Source organism: Varroa destructor, unplaced genomic scaffold, assembly GCF_002443255.2.
Source record: "Varroa destructor unplaced genomic scaffold, Vdes_3.0 BEIS01000003.1, whole genome shotgun sequence".
In the NCBI taxonomy this organism is placed as follows: domain Eukaryota; kingdom Metazoa; phylum Arthropoda; class Arachnida; order Mesostigmata; family Varroidae; genus Varroa; species Varroa destructor.
In genome coordinates this window covers 42,750,010-42,771,276 of record NW_019211456.1, presented here as the reverse complement: position 1 = coordinate 42,771,276, position 21,267 = coordinate 42,750,010, and the positions used below count along the sequence as shown (strand labels likewise).

The following is a 21,267-nucleotide window of genomic DNA, read 5'->3' as shown; positions in this document are numbered from 1 at the left end:
GGCTCGTTTACCAGTGTCGCCTTACAATAAATCAATATCACAATGGTTTATGACATTACATCATAACATTTTTTCAAATTTTTTGCTGCAGAATCTGAAGCCCCATGTAATTCTTCTCTGGCGTAGAGTTTACGGGCTCTAATATTATTATAGTATAGCTGTTATGATATCGAAAATGTGAATTTGTACTTATCGAATAAGTACGAAAGCAAAACATTCGTGACTTTTATTTAGGAGCAATTGCATTTGTAGGCAGCTGTAGAACAGTTACGTATGTGTAAAGGCGAAATTTCACGTACACATGTATTATATTATAGAGGAAACATACAAACAATATATACTCACCTTATAGCGTGATAATTGTTCATCATCGAATTCAGACGGACGAAGCTGCGCAAGAACTTCCTCCAATCCCGTGATTGAGTCCGATTTTCCACGATGGTTGCGATCAAACTAAAGACATATGTCAATTTAATACGACACGACACGACACGTCACGTCACGTCACAATTTAGCGATGTACATAGAAATCTATTACGATAATATGCTGAATAGCTTCTAAATACATAAATATGCTCGATATATACACAGATTGTCCAAATGATAAATTTTCTACACACTAGTGGACCAGTAAAATTAATACCACGTGCAATCGACACACTATATTTTCGTGTAATGTACTTTCAAGTTCAAGAAGTTAAACAGAAAACTTCAGTACCCAGTCATGTCGGTCATCGTAGATGAACTCGTAGAAAATCGGGGTCAATATCATTTCAATCTAAAATGTGGCATTTAGAAGGTAATGACGCAAGTTCCCGAAAATTAAGAGGAACAGCTAACGTTCTCACATCCATTTTGAGTTATATAAATGAGGTTGTGAGTAGCAATTAAGTTACGAAAAAAATTATTATGGTAAAATCAAACTGCTTAAATAACTAAAAACCGGCTGCCCGATGAACATCGTTTAGTGTGCAAATATATATATATATATATATATATATATATATATATATATATATTTATATATATAATCATATGAGAACGTATTTAATTTTTTTTCGTAAGTAACGACGTATATAGGTAAGTTTTTTTTATTTTTTACGCTTTCATAAACGCAATTTCTCAACTAAGCAATGCCATCAAAACAAAAAAGTGGCAAAAATAACAAGTTATTAAGAAGCTACGATTAAGCCAGTTAGAGAAACGCACACAAAATACGAAAAAATTGTCCTTATCACAAAAATTATTTTCCTTGTTCAGAGATACAGATTTCATTTTGTTCATGCACAAACGTTTCATTGAAGGTGCACCAGAGGGCGCAATGGATAATGCATATTGGCTGGTATTGTTTATCTTCGTTAAATATCCTTCACTCGAAGCAACATCAATTATATAGTATCTAAATAGCGTGCGCTTGAAGGTATGTGGAAAGTACAGCTGAATAGAATGAGGCAAACATGATAAAGTTATTCCAAACATAAAATCTACTCGGAAATGTTAAAAAGGGATCTCATCGTAAAATCATCATTTTAAAACTGCAAATAACAGAAATTTCACCGATATGACCGCGATGCTTGTGCGGCTCCACAACCATTTACATATAATTAATAGAAATACATTTAACGGAGCGTGAGCTCGACTTCACGACTGCTCAATGCAATCCTTCAACTGGAACTATCTGTAAAATACTTTATCTGGTCAGATTCGGGAAATGGTCGCCTCGACGATTGCTTTACTAATACAATTTAAGCACTGTCGGTACACGCAGCTACTAAATACTGCCTTGCTTTTTTCGTAGAGAAAAGAAGTTTTCTACGGAAATGATTAGCGCGCCGGGCATGCTTTGAACTAAAATTATGTACAGATACAATACCCATGAGTGTAAAGGAACACTCGATAATAATTGCGATTCTATGCTAGCTGACTATCGTCTGCTGATGGTATCGCCGAAGCCTTGCTGCCTTTTCCCCACGCTTAATTGATTCCGCTTGTTGGGGTGGCACGTTGCTATGAAAATGATGGAAACACTCCATACACCTCGCCATGCTTTAAAATTCCAGTACTTCAAACTAGTGCGAGTTCAAAGGATTTGAAGAACTTTATGATCGGCATTAGATAATAGTCACAAGCCTTTGTTGAAACAGCTTGACGATTTCCCAACAAATTTAGCCTAACTGTTAATGTCGCTCATACAACCGTCGGTGTTAGTAAACAGCCTACGATTGTATGCCACAATACGCGAGAACGTTACGATCCATAAGCGAATGCTTGAACGATTTTCTGTAGTTGTCATGTGTTAGCGTGTGAAAAGAGGATAGGCCCACATTAAGTAGGATCGACAGTTTTCAGACGGTAACCGCAGGGCGTGAACGGCCGCTCAGCATTTTAGTTGTACTAACTAAACGTGCTTTAACCTTTTTTCAGGTTTAGAGGACACATTTAAAAACGAGATCGTTTGTGATACACAGTTTGCACAATACTTGAAAACCGAAGGATGAGGAGACAAAAAAAAACTACTATCTTGTATTAACGAATTTCAAATTGGTGATAGCGATTAAGAAATTAAACATCAGCAGTCATTGACTGAAATATACAGGCGGCACTCACGCTGGCGGAGTGGCGCACTAACTCGCGCGAAGGGGTACATGTTTTAGGTCCCTTATGTTCTCACCGTATTTTTTCGGATTCCGTCAGCGTGGGAAAGCGCTGACAATGTTTCCGCCTGTTTGGTTTTCCACCGGTGAAATAAAGTTGTCCAATTAAAGTTAGTACTTTGTTTACATATATGCCTAATTTGAATAAAGTGAACGATAGCTTGCGAAATAAATACGGACCGTTCCCCGACACGGAAGAGGAACTCGTATGAAAAACATTGACTTTGTACCGTCCATCCATTAAATGGCGTATTCAAAGGGCCCGTCAAAAGATTGTTCATATTGAAGTCTAAAACGCGCTTCTAATTTTACGAAAGTACCAATTTTTGAATTATCGAATTCAAAAGAATTCATAAATATTTCGAATGTAGCTAGTTTAGCGCTTTTATTTTGTGAATGTCAAACCTGCGTAAATACAGGCAGAGAACTAAGACAGAATGTTATATCGCAACGGAGGGTCCGAGGAAGAGATAGAGTCAGGTAGGAGACGGATAGGCACGCGACCACGAAGCACAGCTAAATTGAGAGTCAAAATGTCCGTACCAATATCAAACTTACGATTCGTAGAAGGGACCAAGAGTTACGCCCCTTGCGGCCAGATTCTGAAAACAAGAAAACAGTGTAGAAAAATAAGTATCCAATTAGTCTACAGAAAAAAAGGCTAAAAAATAGACCATTTGCATCGGACGAATATGTTTCTGACTGCATTAGTAGACAGTACTTGCTCGAATCTCGTTAGATAGGCACACAGCTTTTTAAGTAGAGGTTATAGTCAGTTATTGGAGTATATATATATAAATCGAGTAGCGATATGGAATAATATAACGATATGAAGAAAGAAACAAGCTTGAGTCCTAGATGCTAGTTTGATAATGTTTTATTTGAGAAACCCGTATACTGCAAATAAAAAATGTCTTTGCATACCCCAGTAAATGTTCTTAATATATTCGCAATATGCGATTAGCAGCACTGGCGAACATTGGGGTATAATTGACCTCCATATACCTAGCCAGTGTCTCCTCCCTATCATAAGGTCACTAAAGAAGACTGAATAACGGAAGCTTCTAACATGCCGTGAAATATATCCGTTCTCATATGTAATATCGCTAGGCCGAATTTCCGCTAACATATACAACATCTCGAACATTCTCCGATATTCTTAAGAAGACCTAAACGGTTTGATGTTACATAAGAACATCGTGCCCTTGTACCGAATTCGATAGTCTCGCACAAAATCAGTCAAGTGGAGTACCAACTCGCGTTGCTTTTTTCTGATTTTTGGTCATGTCTGATTATTTCGTGACACATTGGTATGTAGACTGCCATAGAAGGCGAAGCTGGATTTGAATTTCAAAAAACGTATAACCCATTGTCATTGTGAAGTGTCATACAAGACGGTTGAGGTGACGAATCTATAAGGCGCCGTCACGAACGGTCGAGGATGCCAGCCTAAAGGGTCCACAATATCATGAGATGCTACAGAACGTGGTTCCATGTTTGGCACGACTCACTGTTTAAAGGTAAGAAGCCTCTTAAGAAGATGAAATTACCAAACATAGCAAAGATGCACTGAACAGGAACACTCTGGAGTTTTATCCGCTTTTCCTGCAACCTAGCAGCCCGCCGAATGCGACACCCGTTCCTGAAAGCATTCGCGTCATCTCTAAGGAAGATCCCTTCAGTAAATGAAAGAGGTCTCAACAGATTGTCGACAGTGACATATCAGGTTAACCATGTTACGAACATATTTTTTCATGCACTATTCTTATTTCAGATTTCTCCTTTTGTAGCCCAGGTTTTTAACTTGGGTTGCCCATTTGTGAACAGAGAGCTATCGCATAGGTAAATGAAAAAGAAAAAACATTTATTGTGTTTTATCTTGCTTTATTATATTTCGTAAATGAAATATATGAAATTACCAATGTCTATCTCGAGTACAAAAAAACACTGGTTCATTATACGCAGAGCTTCAGCTAATGCAGCCATTGAATGAACACAGAATTGTAAAAATGCGTTACGTGTTACAGTGGACAAATATAACCAAGTAATTTCTTAACATTTATAATTCATGTTCCATGAACGTTCTCTGTTGCCGATTTTCTAATTTTTACGGTTTTTTAACTTACATCGACCGAAATCGGGTAGAATCAATTCTCGTCTGCGACAAAAATCTGGCTCTTCATATACAAAGCTTCTTTCATTGGCTTGCGATGAAAAAATTCAAAGTATAGCCTAACCTTCTCTATTAATACATTTACTGCTATTACAGTGAAATCTAACGAAGTTACCAAAGTTCTAGGTCATCCGAAACAAGGGGCTGAGTTATCTGTCACTGCCAATAGTTCGTCACTGTCAATGTGGGTTTTCATCGCTGTCACCCGTATAAGCCGTAGTGAGGCAATGTTGAAACGAATCTATGAGGGCGAAAACAAGTAAAGCCCATCAAATGCCCTACTTGCAAAAAAATTAACTGCCAGCTAGGTAGACCTAAGGTTTTAGCAGAAAGCGCAAATACGAGATAACTTTCGAAGCTGTCAGAAGATAAGGGACCTAATGTTATTGTACAGGAGCTGAAACACTCTACAGCGGTTCATAGCATCGACGAACCGACAGTAAACGACAGAAACGAATTTTGTAATTTACTGCTTCCTAATCCTCTGTCGTAGGGAAAATTAGGGTATGAAATCCTTGATCATACCTACCGTTTTACGTGTGCGCTACAAGCTATCAAATACAAGATGTAGGTCAACCTATGAAACTTGTACTTAAGCCTAAATCGAACGCAACTATTTGAAAAATTGGTCTAAAGCGGGCTAACATTTTACTCAAAATAAAGTACTGAAATTTGAAGAATCTCGAGTTTGTTTCTGCCAAGCATTCCTTGATCAAACAAGTGCCTAAATTTTGCCTCCCCCCTAGTAAACTCCAAGTTATCACACTCAAAGAATCTTGCCATTGATATTTTAGTCAGCAATAAATATCTCACATCTGCTACAGCTCAAGAAACCTATACTTGTTACGCATTCTGTCATGAAAAAAACAAACAATTTAGAAAATAATATTCTATTATTTTCCGACACCAGAGGAAAAGAGGGCGGTTTTCAATAGAAAAAATTGTTTGTTCACATCCGAAATGCTTGATATACTTCAGTAGGTAACAATAACTATTTGTAGACAGAAATATTATCCTTCTAGCATTTTTGTTAGTAACAGATATGATATATCCAAATAGAATTAATGAAGCTTGAAATCACTCTGGGTGTGTACTTCCAGGGCAGCTTACAGAGTTTTCTCAAAACTCACCATGACGTAATATGTAAATTCAGGGGGAGAAAGCGAACGCGTCTCAGCTGAGCAGGCGTTTTGCTTTTACGTGAAGTAGCATTCTAGCAGGAGCGTCGTTTGAAAGCTAAATGTTTGGTATTCGGTATGTTATTTCTATTTCAGTTCAACATACTGTCAACTAAACACAACTTGTAAATGTGAAAGTAACAGTAATGTATGTGCGATTCGTTGAAGCATGTATATAACAGAGAAAAAACGCAAACGATATAAAAAAAATGAAAAATATCACCGTGCCTGAACATATGTTAGACGTATACCATGAGATTGATAACTAATAAATATGCAGACAGGACTTACGAACGAAACCGAGGGAAAGAAGTGATTGACGATAAGCATGAAAAAGATATAGATAGTATTCAGGTAATTTGTTTAATGCAGCAATCGAAATCATCATTGTAATGTTCAATCTAATATTCCGAGTTCAGTTTTCTTACCTTCACTGGCGACAGCCATCAGGGATTGAGTCGAGCCATCTACCTCTACAACAGAAACAACACAACACAAAACGTCGATTACTTACTGAACATCTAACTCCATATGTATATATATATATGTGTTTACTTTACATGATGCAGAACGTATCTGTGCAGCAGACGAATTCTGCTCAAAACATAGAAGCCGTGATAAGCAACACGTGCAGCGTCAGAAGTCAATTTCTGTTAAAATACATAACTACACATATTATTTTAAATCTTATTTACTTAATATTGCTCAACATATTTAATGGTCAAAGACATAAATTTAGTATAGTTAGTGCCTAAGCCTGTGCCATTCCGTCACCCTGTTTTTTGGCACTTCGCCAAGTTCTAAAATATCATATATATCTCCGCATATAGCGAAGGAGATTAACATCGTAACATCCATATTGGTAGATATAGTTTTTATCAGTACATTAGGTAAATGCTCCGCGTGTTTTAAGAAACGACATTGGCCTTTGAAGATTATTCGCCATCTCTACTAGCACTTTTAAGAAGCACTTCATATAAGTTTGGGTCCAGTGTCGCCTAGCTCTTTAAGAAACTATTTTCCTTTTTTACATGGCTGCTTTTGTTCTTACTTCATATTACAGTCATGTGTATATATTTCCACATACATACATATATATATATATATATATATATGGAGATCGTCGGCAACATCCATGTCAAAATGTTCAGGAAGACAGCCATGGGAGTTGGCACGTGATGTGATTATTACCCAACCTACAAACAGCTTCAACTTCAGGCTGCCATGACATTACAGCAGCGGAAGAAGCGATGAATAAGCTAACAAGGCGAAGAGCAGCCATAATAAGCTTTACGAGTCGAAACAGACGAGGGGCAGTTTCGACACCTGTCCCCACACCAAGGAAAGATAGAAGCTCTCGAAAAAATATCAACATCTTAACGTGCAGCTATCAAATTCAAATGAAACCGAGAAGCTGGGCGGGTAGTCATTGCAACTTAGGCAAACATACAGCTCAATGGCACATACTGAGGTTTCACCAATGAAACCATATTAAGCATATAAAGGCATATTATTAAGACTGATAGTTCATGGATCACGCAGCAACCTCATTCAATCATTCGTTGAATCGCTGTTCGGCTTCTAGACTGGTGGCTACTGCTTCAACTAAGGGCGACTACAAGTGGCCATCTTGCTTAGACGGAAGGTCAAAACGATGTCTGGCCGACTAATTAAACAGGCGGAAGCCTCAGACCATTTGACGTCGTCTTTGCCACTTTTGCTATTCTGCTTTTCTTCTATATACATATCCGGTGCCCGGAAGTATCAATCTGTCATGGTCATCTTACTGCCATTGCTACAGAAGTTCTGAGCATTCCTACTGCTGAAGACGTTCTGCCCGTACTACAAAGTTATCACACAAGCAGATATAAATATGGTGGTGATCTCGTTCTGGCAGTCATATTCATTGCAAAGTTGTGCCTTGTAAGAGAATTACGTGTTGAAATAGTGTGTTTAATTGCCGTTTCTCCCCCAGTTTTATGTATGACAGGCACCACTTCAATAGCTTACAAAATCCAACGGGCCATTTTAGTTTTGGTTGAATGCGTTCGGATCTGTTACGGCCTATCGTAACCGATCTGCAAATACCTGTCGAATGGTGTCAGGTCTGTCCGAATTTCCGCTAACGTTATTTTATTTGTTCTGAAACTCGAGTTTTCAACGCCACAGGAAAATATTTGTGGAAAACGCAATAGCAGATGACGCAATCCTGAGCTCTCAAGCGTTTTATGCTATAACAGTACTTATATCGAGTGGTGCAGCTGTTTATTTATTTCTTACTTATACGGAAACGTTCTAGAAAAGCTGATAATAAGAATTCTCGCTTCTAAGAACTGTATGTCACGATTGTTACACTGTATATATATATACATATATAGGACCTTATTCGTTGCAATATGTAACTCATTATGTCATTCACTTACATGCCAAAGATCGATTGCAGAAATTACGAAAGTTCGCGGTGAGAATGGATTGACCTCATTAGAAGGCAAGCAAAAAATATTGAAGCACTGATATTACCCATGATGAGGGTATAAAGTTATGCTACTCCTACACCTGGATACTCTCTCTCTCTCTCTCTACTGCAATTAATTTTTTTCCGGTAACTTAAAATTCCCTACTTATTGCCAGGTTGATATTCTATAATCATATGTTTAGATTAATTAAATTTCACGTATTTTAAATACCTGTCTAATATCGCTTAATGGTGACAGTTCTCTACTAAAAAGGGGTGATGTGTAATGGCGCAGGAAGTGGCCTAGGTTAGTCCTACCTTTAGTTGGCCTGTAACCCAGTACTATCGTTATGTTGTCCTGTGTATTACAAGTGACGTGACCAATTCCGAATATTCTTTGATGTTTGTAGTTATGCATATACGAACCATGTCATAACAAAGCGTCAAGTGTATCAATCCCCCCCCCCCCCCCCGGACATGTTTGCGAGGCGGTCATAGCATGATTTATTTACTTCACAAAAACACGGACTTCTCATGTAGGGAAACCATACAAGCTTAACACTACGTTTAACGGACATGTTTCCTCTCACGGTACTTTGACGGCTCTCAAACACAGGTTTCTAGATAGTGATTTTTTTGCTAGGCAAACGTGTCCGCTCGGCTTTACTTGTAGCATATAGCATAACATGCAACAGATACTACGAATCAGACTTGCAGGATTTGCAAAAGATTTGCGAACGTAGTAAACCGATTTCTTTGGATTAGAAAAATACTATACCTTTTAAATATGATTTCCCAGTTTCTTTACGGCGCCATATGGCACGTAACATGAATAGTTTCGAAACGCAATTGCTTCTAGTAGAGAGGTTTCGGTGTAATCCTATCAGTGGTTCATTGAAACGTAGTTTCGCCTTTTTTACGATTTTCTTCACAAACCCCGATTGAAAGCACAGACTCAGCGTGCGCGTCTAAGTTTGGGCTGCTTTAACTCAAGTAATAAAAGAGCAAACAGAAATCTTTCCCAAACAACCAAAGAGCATTGTTGTGGCACTACTATGTATACGAAATTGCATTTGACAGGATTTTGCAGGGGAAGCAAGGTGCACAATAGCAACATGAGGGTAATATCAAAATAAAAACTCTTAATTCAAAAAAGCCCAGGAATAGACTTTGAGTGGTTCGCGTTCATGAGCAGCAAAAGATACAGTGATCAAATAAAGGAGCCCAGTAGCTGCGAAATTCCATGCGGCCACACTTCACGAGGGAACGGTAATTCGTTGAAAAGTAAAGCTAAATAGGTAAAACACCGGTACGACCACTTTTTTTTTTCTGCATTCTGTGATTCTGTGGATGCAGCGAGGGCGCTGGGAGCGCATTCTGAGACTTCTACAAATGCTTATTCTTTAACACTTCAAGTTGTATATGCGATGTATCGTGTGATTTGGAACAAACATTAAAAGCTATTGGACTGACAACGCAGGGACGTTTGGAATATTTCCATTTTTCATTTGATTCATTGTATTCACATCTATATCTACACAGATCTAATAAGGTAAACAATACATAAGAACTTTCATCAATATATATATATATATTTTCGCAATGGCCTCTTATCTAACATAGGCTTGTAACTCGTATATAACAAAAAAGAATGAAATTCAATTCTGCTAAAATATTTCATGGATACTAACCTTGCTGTGCTTGCGTAATGATATTGCTTCGTTGGGTCAGAACTTTCGAGTATACAAGAAGGTCTCCTGAGGGGCTTGATCCACCTGGACCGCCTTCGCAGGCGCCACAAGCTTCCACCGGACCGCTCGAGCTGCGGCGCCGCTCAATGGGGTCTTCGTTTCTGTAAGACAATACAGCCAAGCAGATATAAAAAGAAAGAAAAACACCGCGTCGATTGCGCAACATAATTAGCTGGATACGTAGATTTACACCGCAGGAAACGTGCGTGTTTTCTAGAATAAATCACGAGTTTACGTTGATAAATTGGCAATTCTACAGGCAATGATCGCGGAACCTCCCATATCATCATCTAACAAATGTATATTTGGTTTATTAAAATCTGTTTTATATTCCGAGACATATTTTTTTGTTTAAAGGAAACTATTCCTGCTTAATTTAGCTGTACGCTTTGTGACTTAAATTCCTTGAAAGAGTCTCCTTTTCTATTTTTATTTAAAGAAAATATTCCCTACATATTAGTTTTTTGGGCTCACGAAACCCATGTATCTCTAAAAAGTAATCCGAATATTGATCTTTGGTTTGATATAAGAGAGGGGAACCTTCCGCGAAGTATGCTTTCCAATTATGATTTTTCTTAATCAAAAAAAAAAACTATTTAGGCCAAATTAAAACACGTAATTAAGGCGCGAAATACGCGTCCTTTCTGAGGCTTTCATTTTATTAGGTCAAGGCTTGTCAGCAGTAGCTCCCATTAATAATCTGTCAGATTACATAAGCAGATACAGATATTCGTTACCGTAGTGTTATATGTATAGATACATACATACTGAATAGTCTAAAAATGATTAGCTATTTTTCTAACTAGATGCCCGTTCAGTCACATACATTAGGCGCATATGAGCCGCATCGTCGATGCGGTGTTATTTTAAAGCTGAAATTCTGCAGAAAATTGTTGAAATATATTCAAACATAAAATAGAATGTTTCAAAGATACGCGAAATTTCTGCAGGTCTTCGTTTTAGTTTACAATTTTATTACGAAAAAAGGTACAAATTTTCAGATACCAGGCCCATACAAAAGTGTATGCTGTCCACAGTCAAGATGCCTTGTCCGCAAAAATGATCCTGTCGCTTTAGTTCTGGAATTTTTTTTCTTGTGAAGGGTGCTGCTCGTTGTGGGCGAGCAATTCTAGGAAAAATTGATGAGACTCCCCGGAAATAGGGCAACCGTCGGCAAAGGATTAAACATCCAGTCCCAAACGCTTTCAAACTATTTGGGAAGGCTGGCTATGAATGAAGCTCTATGTTTAAATGCCGACGCAAAAGAATTTGCTCGATCGAAACGTTACAGAAACGCAATGAAATCGAGACATTTTTAAAGTGGTTGATCGGGGCGGTAACAAGTAGGTCACATACAGCCATTATGTATAAACAAGAAGAAAAAATGTCCATCATAGTCTCTGATAAAACCCACACCGGTGCCGAAAAAGTGATGCTATGCGCTTGGTAGGATCGGAAAGATATCGTCTATATTAAATGTATAACTTCTTCGAAATTTCTTGTCATAGACTGTGAAAATTATTACCGTTCTGGTTAACATAGCACCAGGTTATTGATTCACAAATTTTGAAGCACGAAATTGTTTTGTGGCGCATTCCATCCGTTTTTTTCTGGCGTACGTTCAGTCTTAAATACCCCCTCCCCGCTTCCCCACAAAACAAAAGTCTTAATTCTATGCCGAACGCACCCAGCCCCTTGTATGTACATAAATATACATACCTACACAAAGCCTTAATTACTTGGCAGTCTCCGCTTGCGGTGACAACATCTGGAACGATTCGGAAACATCATAATTTCTTGTTCTCTATTGCCCCCTATAGCCTACATTAATCGCGAAGCTTGTAACTACGATACCCGTTTTCAATCTATGCAAAGGATTATGAGACTGCCATTTTCTATGGCTTGGCTCAGTTCTCACTTCTGGCTTCTGCTAATTCTCACGTTCAAAGCTCAGTTGGGAAGAAGAGTAGTTTGTTATTTAGTTGGGTGAACGTATAGAGAGAGAGGGCTCTGTTACTTACATACTTAGTCACTTACATGCCTCTCCCGCATTTTGATTCCCATCCGATCATACTTAGGACGCAGATGAATCTCAAGCGGCAAATGCCGCAAGCCTTTAAGCCAATTCATCGTTGCCACGCAGTAGATAACACAAGGCCACAAATATTAAGAGAAAAGCTACAATGCGTCCTTGCATTCATCTTCGCTAGAACACCGCGAACGGCGAAAGACTCCTAAATACTTATTACGGACGGAGAATTTGTTTATTATTTAAGAAAGAAAACTTCGGCCATTGCTGATAAACCGCTCATGAAACCGAGGGCCAACTGTCAGATTTGGAAATATATCTCGATTAAACACTAAGTAATGAAAACATTCATACAGGGATTGTTTTCAATAACATATGAATCAGCAGTAATTTTGAGACAAAATTATTTACTATTCTTTAACCTTATTTTAAAGCTTTTCACGAACCTTGCCTTGGTCTTTGAATTATATGCATCTAGTACTACGGAGATTAGATAGTAGGGAAGAACATGCCGACCAGTTTTCACCAACGTAATCATATATGATTGATATTACTTGATGATTCAGGCTAAAAACTATTTACCGAAAATCAATTTATTTCACTGGAAATGTATTAAATTAGCTAGCATTAGTCAATGGACTCCTGAAACCCAGTAAATAGCTATACCAAAGGCTAATAATAGAAGCGATTTACGAAAGTCACAGGCTCATGCTTACATCGCTGTATTGGAAACCTCTAGTTTTGTAGACATAAGGTTTCCCTTTGCGCCTGTTCTTGTCTACGCGCTAGATTTGTTGACCAATATAGACCACTTGCATACTGGCAATCGCTAAGCGGCCTCTTCTACCTCTAGCCCAACCTGGCAGCTTGTAAGTCGCTTCTAATGCTATGACAGCTATCGTCTATTCATAACCCCTCTAGAGGTGAGCAGACGGCCTGTATCCCATGCATCGTAACGCCATTGCCCACCATCCTGATCGCTCCGGGCAATAGAGCTTGATTGCTATTTGACAACACAGGTGCTACCCACGCAACGGCCAATATCCCGCCTGCTTGCGATGTATCTCATCTATCAGTCATATGCGATGGCTGCGGAAACGACGTAGATATTCAAGACACAAAGGCACGTTCTTCTTTTTTTTTTTTTTATCAATTTAACTGTGCCTGACGTACTATAGTGATCCTTCATGTGGTCTCTTATAGTTGCTTGTTATTATATTAGACGATGTATGTATCAAAGCCACGCAGTAATAGGGACATATGTGCACACACGTACATCCCCTTTCACATGAACCTTTTTAGGCCAAATTCGATGAAGCGGGATCCTAACCTATACTTTACTATACAAACACCGATCCTCGCGTCGCGCATCGATATAGAAAAAGTTATTGTATTGTCGTACGCTTAGGTGCGCGTTCAACTACGGCATCATTACGTGGTTAGGTAGCACCTCGTACACGTTGCCATTAGGGGCAAGCTTAACTCTATAGAGAAAGCCCAAAGCAAAATAAACAACGAAAAACCGTGTAGTGAACAAATAGTAAATTTGAGCAAGTTACATTTAGTTCTATAAGGTCACATGTGTCTGCAGAGTACAAGTAATAAATATTGTTGAATTTACTGTTGGATTAATCGATCGTCTACGATTGGCACGATGCAGACCCAGGCGTACTGATGTTACACTGCTGCCAGCTTGATCTTTACAAAGCGTTTTCTTAGGCAACAAGTCAGTATCGTTAATATATACAATTTTTCCATCGGTTCACACAATTTTTTATTTATAAAGGGGTGCAGTCACCAGGCGGCATAGTCACTGAAATAAACCGCTGTTTAGAGATCAACCGTCGCTAATGATGCTTTCATCGCAATCAACAACAGCAGCAGCTGCAATAGCCGTTGCAACAAGATCATTGCTATCATCAAGGCGTACTGTATGCAATGGTCATGTTTGGCTAGGAAGTCGTCAAAGTCAATATGCCCCTGGAGAGTCATGTATTAGCCCTTTTCCCAGTTTATTTGCGCTCTCCTCTGGCCGGCCTGTTTGCCAGATCGAGAAGAACTCGTGGATCCGAATCCCTACGCAAACTGGGCCAATTTGCAGCTAGAACCAAAGGCACCAAGCTCTGGCGGGGCATGGACTTCGAAGTTGTGCAGAAGCTAAATGTAGTTCTTTCAGATCAAATAATGTTACTTATTTTGGGCCAGCGAATAGTTGCTGCTTCCCGATATATCCAATAGGGGGGAGCTGATCTGCTGTAGAGTTTTTCAAACGAACGCTATAATTGGTTGAACGACTATAGAGGCACCGGTTATTGCGAACGGGGACAAGCTGAAATACCTTTCTTCTTGCCTACTTCTTGCCGCTAGCAGAGAAATCAAGAAACTTCCTGAAGAGATAAGCTGACGCATTTAAAGATAAGTACCAGGCGCTCTGTTTATTTGGCAAGTTAACGCGACAACGGCGCACCAAACTAGCACTGCCTGAAAGCCAGCGTTCGTAACTAACGTATGACAAGCGTTTGAGCGAAAAATTATTTGAGGCATCGAACCATAATTTGTGTTGAACGTGCTTAAAGATGACTTGTTATTGAATAAGCCTACATAGAAATGACCATATACCATTATGAAGAAAACGAGCTCTCTAGACGGTGTCATTTCTGCGAAATGGCAATGGTCTTCGAGCAGAAAATGCCAGAAGAACAGTTTTTGCTTAATCGTCACCGGTAGGTAGCGTAGGTGATACTTAAAAACACGGCCTCAAATATAAAAATTGACTTTTTTTATTCAGTGCTTGATATTCAATTGTTTCGTTATATAGAGAATTAATGCCTATTTCCTTTGGCAGATGATACCCACTCGTTGCTTCTCCAAAAAAACTACGAAGCCCTTTGTTTCATCATGGCTTTCTTGATAAGAATCATATGGGTCATCTGTCTTCTATGTATCAACTTGTCTAAAATATTTCCGCTTCACCTAATCGCCGATGTAGACACTGTTTACATAAAGCGGGTGAAAAGGCAGCGAAAATCGAATTCTCCTTTAAAAGCGGTTATTCCGAGATGCTGTGTTTAGACGGTGTCGTACACTGCACGACAGGCGTGCTACGTATTTTAGACCTTCTTACGTCTTTCTGGGTTTAAGGCCACTGACTATCACATCCTGCATTTTAGGCGCTCATGAAGGGACCGCAAAGAACAAATCGTTAATACAATAGCTGAGGGCATATTAACGAATGTAAACACTTGAGTTTTTCTTCACCGTTGGCCACAGTTGAAGCTGGACTATGGCAGTGACCGGCGAATGTTGAACAAAAACGTCAGTGTTCAGTCCCACAAAGCTCAGCCAACCTTGTATATCAAATCTACCGATTATGTCGTTCATAAACGTATGCAAACCCCACGCCGTTCACAAACAACCATTCTGCGGAGCTAAAGGCACCATATGGTGCAAACTCTGCGCAGGAAATGGTGCTAGAAAAATGGTACAAGAAAGATGAAAAGTCTATAAGAAAAATCTAGAAGACTAGACCATATAATTATGGCGATAAACAAATATAGACTACTAGAAACGAGCTCGACGCTCTTAACTAGGTAAGTAATATATATTTTAAACACATTTAGTCCTTTCAATGGAGTAGTTTAGTTCGCCGTTTCTTGTTCTATTTTAGCGACTCCACGTAAAACATCAGTGGCTGCTTTACTCGAATTTCGCAGGTTGCATAATGCTGAAACTGCGTACGCTACCTTTATTGAAACTTGTCTCAGATAGTGCCAAGACTGAAGTGCTTGTGCTTCAATTTTTATGCATTGCAATACTTTCACGCTGCAGATAAATAACAGGGGCAAGTACAATAAATGCAATCTTTTTAAATGATTTACCAACAAGTTGCTTTCTGGATGGGGTAACTTTTCCCGTATCTGCATCCCATCTTCCATGGCTTCTGTATGTACTGTCATACAATTCAACAGACTTTAAAAGCCGTCGAAATCAGATTGCCTATAACTGACTGCACGATCAGTCATTTACCAGTAGATCCCTATAAAAAGAATCTGCAACGCTTTAAATGATAGACCAGCATTTTACCGAGTATGTCGTTACTACGGCCTTATAAAAAATAACCATAATGTTTTATAGACGAAAAATGTAAGGCGGTTCCGAATTAGCGAACTACTGGCAAGTGCTGATTTGCACCGGGTTAAAATTGCATTATACAACAACAGCAATGTTTGACTTGGGACATGGCGTACACAGCATGTGCATGTACGTCACATATATACATGTGTATGTGTGGTTGATTTCAAGAATTTTCCGCTAATAGATGTTTTCCTCAAGGTTATGCCTCGTTGGCATGGTAGGCTCGAGTACCATATAATGAACTGTCATTTCATCGACACATGCGCCATCTAGCGGTATATTGTGCGCTTGCCAAAGCAAAATATAAGTGGAACTTGTATGAGTCGTCCAGTCATATTCGACTGTAGTTTGCCACCTGTGACTTGAATACCTATTTACATTTAGCGAAAAGGTCGAGGTATGGAGGTATGGAGTCTCTTAGCTTAAAGTCATCAGTTGTCAAGGTGTGCTGGTGCTGTGCCGCTAGTTCACCTCAAGCAGAACTGCACGTGGCGATCGCCATCGGCACTATATCTAGTCTGTTTAAGACCTCAGGAGTCCCGCTGGGGAAATCGACTTCTTTGAGACAACCAAACCGCCAGGCAAGCAGGTCGTCACAGGACAAACCATGACTGTAAATAATAAAGCTAACACGGTGGAAGAATAGAATGGGAGTGGACATAATCAAGACGGTGTTTGCATGGAGGCAGAGGATCGAGCAGGCGGCTAAAACCGCTTAGGCCAAAAAGGCCTTTCGTTACAGTTTTAAGAAACAAAGCCGTTGGGCTGCTACAGTTAATAAAGGTGTTTTCGGCCATCTCAGTTTGCTTTCTTGAACAATCGTCTATATAAAAACCGCTGCTTCGAAGGAGGGATGCGTGCGAAAAGGATTGGCCTACTCCCTTAACGCTACAGTTGCCGCAAATACTTTTCATCTTACCGTACTGGCCAAGCGTTCAAACCGGATGGGATGTTCAAAATGCAACAGGCTATTTTGCTGTTCTCTTTTTATAGGATATTTTCGCCCCGAAAGAGAGTAAACTATTGATAAGATGGCGGAAAGAAGAGACGTAGCGCAGGCTTAAGTGACATGTCGAGAAGTACATTAGTTAATAAATTATTATTATTAATAATTATTATAAATTAATATGCTTTAAGTTAATCTTTCTGTTATTCACAGCAAGATTTCGTTCGATCTGCTAAATTTATATAATATCGAAGTTTCAACCGTGTTTTATTGATTGCACACGATACATTCAGTTTCCTGGTAGATATTATTATGGCGAAAAACTATTTTTGTTTATTTTTGTCTAGGAGTATTAATGTTTTGAGTTTTTTTGTCCAAAATTGTATGAAAACTTCACTTGTGCCATCGAGATATCGGCGTAGAGTGTACTATATATATATATATCCTGATTTGTGGACCATCATTCGGGCATTTTAGGTGAGATCACGGAAACTGCCTTATTGATCTAGCACGTTACAAATCCAACAGAAGCTGTAATGGCATTTCGCGAAATTTCACTCGTTTCAAACCAGCCATAAACATTATTACGGCCGCTGCTTAAATTTCGCGGGTACTCCCGAAATTCGAACAAAGCAAATAAGCTCGTATTTGACAGTAGCAAAATGAAGAAGCGAATCGACGAGCTACAGCGTCGGATAGGCGAAGGACAGTAGCTTGAGGACTAAGAACAAACAGCGAATCATGAGAAATCCCAGCGGGCCGCGCTGATCTAGTAGCACTGCCAGGCGGTAGATCAATGCATCATTGAGATTAAAGGGGAGCTTGCAACCCGCTTTCAGGAGAAAGAGCTCAGATTGCCGAGAAGTGTTTTCAAAACATTCGTTCGTAAACATTCTGTAATTTTATGTGGACTAGGTGAGCGCAGCTGATTAAGCAACCTACTAAAACTCTATTTTTATGTATTTCTAGCAAAGATACAATGGAAGGCGAAGTTTGTCGCATTGGTAACTTTATTACAGCAGCATTGGTTCATTTATACGCAGTGTTAATCTATGTAATCCAAGAGCATTTGGCGGAAAAACCTAACACCTTGAGGTTTGAGCTTGGTCTAATGAGAACGTCAAAAGCTACAGAGTTCAAAAACGTTTTGTGCACTTCACGTCAACGCCAATCGGAATTCGAGCTTCCTGTTGTGTCGAAATTAGTTTTTTTCCTTGGGACGGCACTTTCGGGTCAGTAATAAGAGCGTATCAAATGGGGGGTCCTGGCTGGTCACCGGTAATAATAAGTGTACTGAAAAGAAGTTAAAAGTTTAACCCGTCCATGCTTGAGAGGGGTACTCTTTGTCTGCTTTTTTGCTCTTTGTCTACTCTTTGTCTGTACTTTTGTACTTTGAGACGCGGGGATTCGTCTGGTGCTTCGATAAGCCGAGTTGTTGAAGCTTTAAGCTTCGGCAAAGCTCATCTAAACGCTTTTTGCAGCTAAATTCAAAGTGAAGGCGCAATGTTATACAGAAAGAAATCCAATGTCGAATTCGGCTACTACTAGGTGGGCGTGGACTCTTTAGGGGAAGGTACATAGCAGAGGCCAAATGAAACGGGTTGACTAAAATAGATTATGGGAAATGGTTTTTGGGTATTTAGAGCTACGGGTAAAATTAGCCGATGATGCCGCGGTTGTGAAAGAAAGACAGGTTTTATATATATATATATATATATATATATATATATATATATATATATATATATATATATGTAATCTGTATTACCAATTGTGCCTGCATTGGAAGCGCAGTTCAACGAGAAATCGAATTAACTTCTTATGAGCATATTCAGCAACCAGTGTCCGTCACGTCACCTTTCTTTCAACTTCGGCTATCTTCAGAAGTTTTCTAGTGTAGACAAAATCAGTTTACTCAATGATGGTAACAAAGAAAAAAAAAAAAAGATAAATGGGCAGACATGGGGACCCAGATCTTTTTATTTGAACTTTTGCGACATAATCTTGCTTATGTTGTATAGAAACTATTTTTTTTTATTTGTAGTCTACTCAAAAGCAAAATTTAGAAGCGTAACTAGAGTGGGTAGTTATTAGATTAGATACTAGAATAGGTAGTTATTGTAAACTAAGAATCCATTTTGTTGCTACTTAGATGTCTAGGCCCATACAAGTTCGAAAGATATGTTTATCTTTTCTCAGATTAAGTAAAAATAGAATACTTCTAACCTATATGTGGCTTACATACACATAGTTAGTTGTGGTTAGGAGACAGGTTTTATAGGTTTGGCGCTCCATTGCAGTTTATTCCAGCATTTTTAGAGTCGTTTCACGTCCCAAGTGCTTAGCCAAACGCTCAACAACAAGTGTGTATCAATCATTTCCCGTGAATAAAGGGAGCCGACCTGTAAAAATGCTCGAAAATTTCTATTTTTCATTTTAGCGCGCCTCTCCTACGTGCGACACATACTGGCTAGCGCCTAACTAGAATATTCATAGTTTGTCTATTTACTAAAAGTCACTTTACTTTTTTATTATCGGCAACATCAGCAGCTATTGATCTAAGCCCTCTTTATAAATATCATGCGAAACAACAACGTCGAGCGGCGTTTCTCGCCATCATTTTGCGTGTTTCGTTACCCAGCAAACGGTCAAAGCTTACACTGCACTCGCCCAGTGCAACGCTCAATGCCTCTTTTTTTTTTTATGATGTTGGCAAGTTGCCTTCTGCAGATAATGCTGCTAGTGGCTTTTTTGTTGCCGCTTCGGGCGGTGGCCTATTTATTCTCGGAGCGGCTTTCGTTCGGCGAGCCATGTTCCACGTCGCCTCGACGGTCGAAATGCCGCTGGCACCCGCGATATATTGCAGAAAAATTGCATCTGTTAGTCTACGAGCCATGCTATGCCCCAGTAAAGTACAAAGCCCCGACATAGATCTACCCCGCTTGAGGACTTAGCAGCCGTCGCAGCAACGCGCATCGCTAGCTCTCTCATTCTCCTTTTTTGCCTTGCTTTTCTGCCTGAAGCAGTATGCACACCGTACCATTGCTCCGCGCACAGAGAGGTATGCGATCCCCTTAGACTCCTCACATAAGACTGAGTATTCCGCTTTGCTTTGCTTTCCATTTCAGAGGAAAGCAGAGAATCATGCCTCTCCCGACACCTCGAGCACATACTTTTTTCGTCGGAGTGGATGTCGACGCAGCAAAATAGTTTTGTAAATAAGTTCTTTCTAGTTTCTTCGTCTGGCCCACAACTGGCCCCTCTACTTTACTTTCTTACGTTCGTCAGAGTTCCTTTAGTCACTTTCCCTGCCGGACGACTGCTCACCTGTTCGGCCGCGCACCTGCCCAAATTTCTGCCGCTGGCCATACCCGTATTTTCCTTAGGTTTTGTCGATTTTCTACATCTTCACTTAGACAGCAGAAGGTTGATTGGGTTTGGGCACGCGCAAACGGCTGTGAAGGCGAGGCAAAATGAAGTGATGAAGACTCAAGAAATAATTTCTTCTTTTTTTCGTTTTGCGCTTATCATCTTTTGAGTATCTAATTTCTGGCTTGGGCTGCTTGGGGCAAACCCAAAACTAAATCTGGGTCTTCGAATGGCTTAACAAACGTCTCAGAGCCAGTATGCAATGGCTTCAAATATTTGAAACAGCAGAAAAAGTGTATAAGTATGCCGCAGGCCGCACGAGTATTGTCGTCATTGTAATAGGTAAAAAGCTATTGCTCGGCGTATAAGAACTGGTCAATAGTTTATGCTTAGATTACGATTGGGAACTCAGATTAACTAAAATCTGATAAGCAGCGCGGCATGCTTACTGAATGTCTACCTCCAATGCCATGAATTGTAATATGTAATCCCGGGTATACGCATGCGCACATACTGAATTTAAGCTTTAATTGTAACTGCGTGGTTAAGGAACTCCTAGGTTGTACCGAATGGTTGTT

General features: G+C 39.5%; 1 protein-coding gene across 5 annotated transcripts in view; it reads right to left on the bottom strand.

Annotated features, from left to right (window-relative positions):
- Positions 1–21,267, bottom strand: part of LOC111248223 (uncharacterized) — a 164,477-nt gene that overhangs the window by 36,048 nt on the left and 107,162 nt on the right. For 3 of the 5 annotated variants that reach the window (XM_086982297.1, XM_086982296.1, XM_086982298.1), the window contains exons 8-11: positions 10,152–10,312; positions 6,434–6,478; positions 3,198–3,256; positions 346–453 (exon numbers count right to left, since the gene is read on the bottom strand). In XM_086982297.1, coding sequence (XP_086838423.1) covers positions 346–453; positions 3,198–3,256; positions 6,434–6,478; positions 10,152–10,312 — 373 coding nt within the window. The remainder of the gene's footprint in view (positions 1–345; positions 454–3,197; positions 3,257–6,433; positions 6,479–10,151; positions 10,313–21,267) is intronic. The other 2 variants (XM_022800162.2, XM_086982299.1) reach the window with 1 other exon arrangement.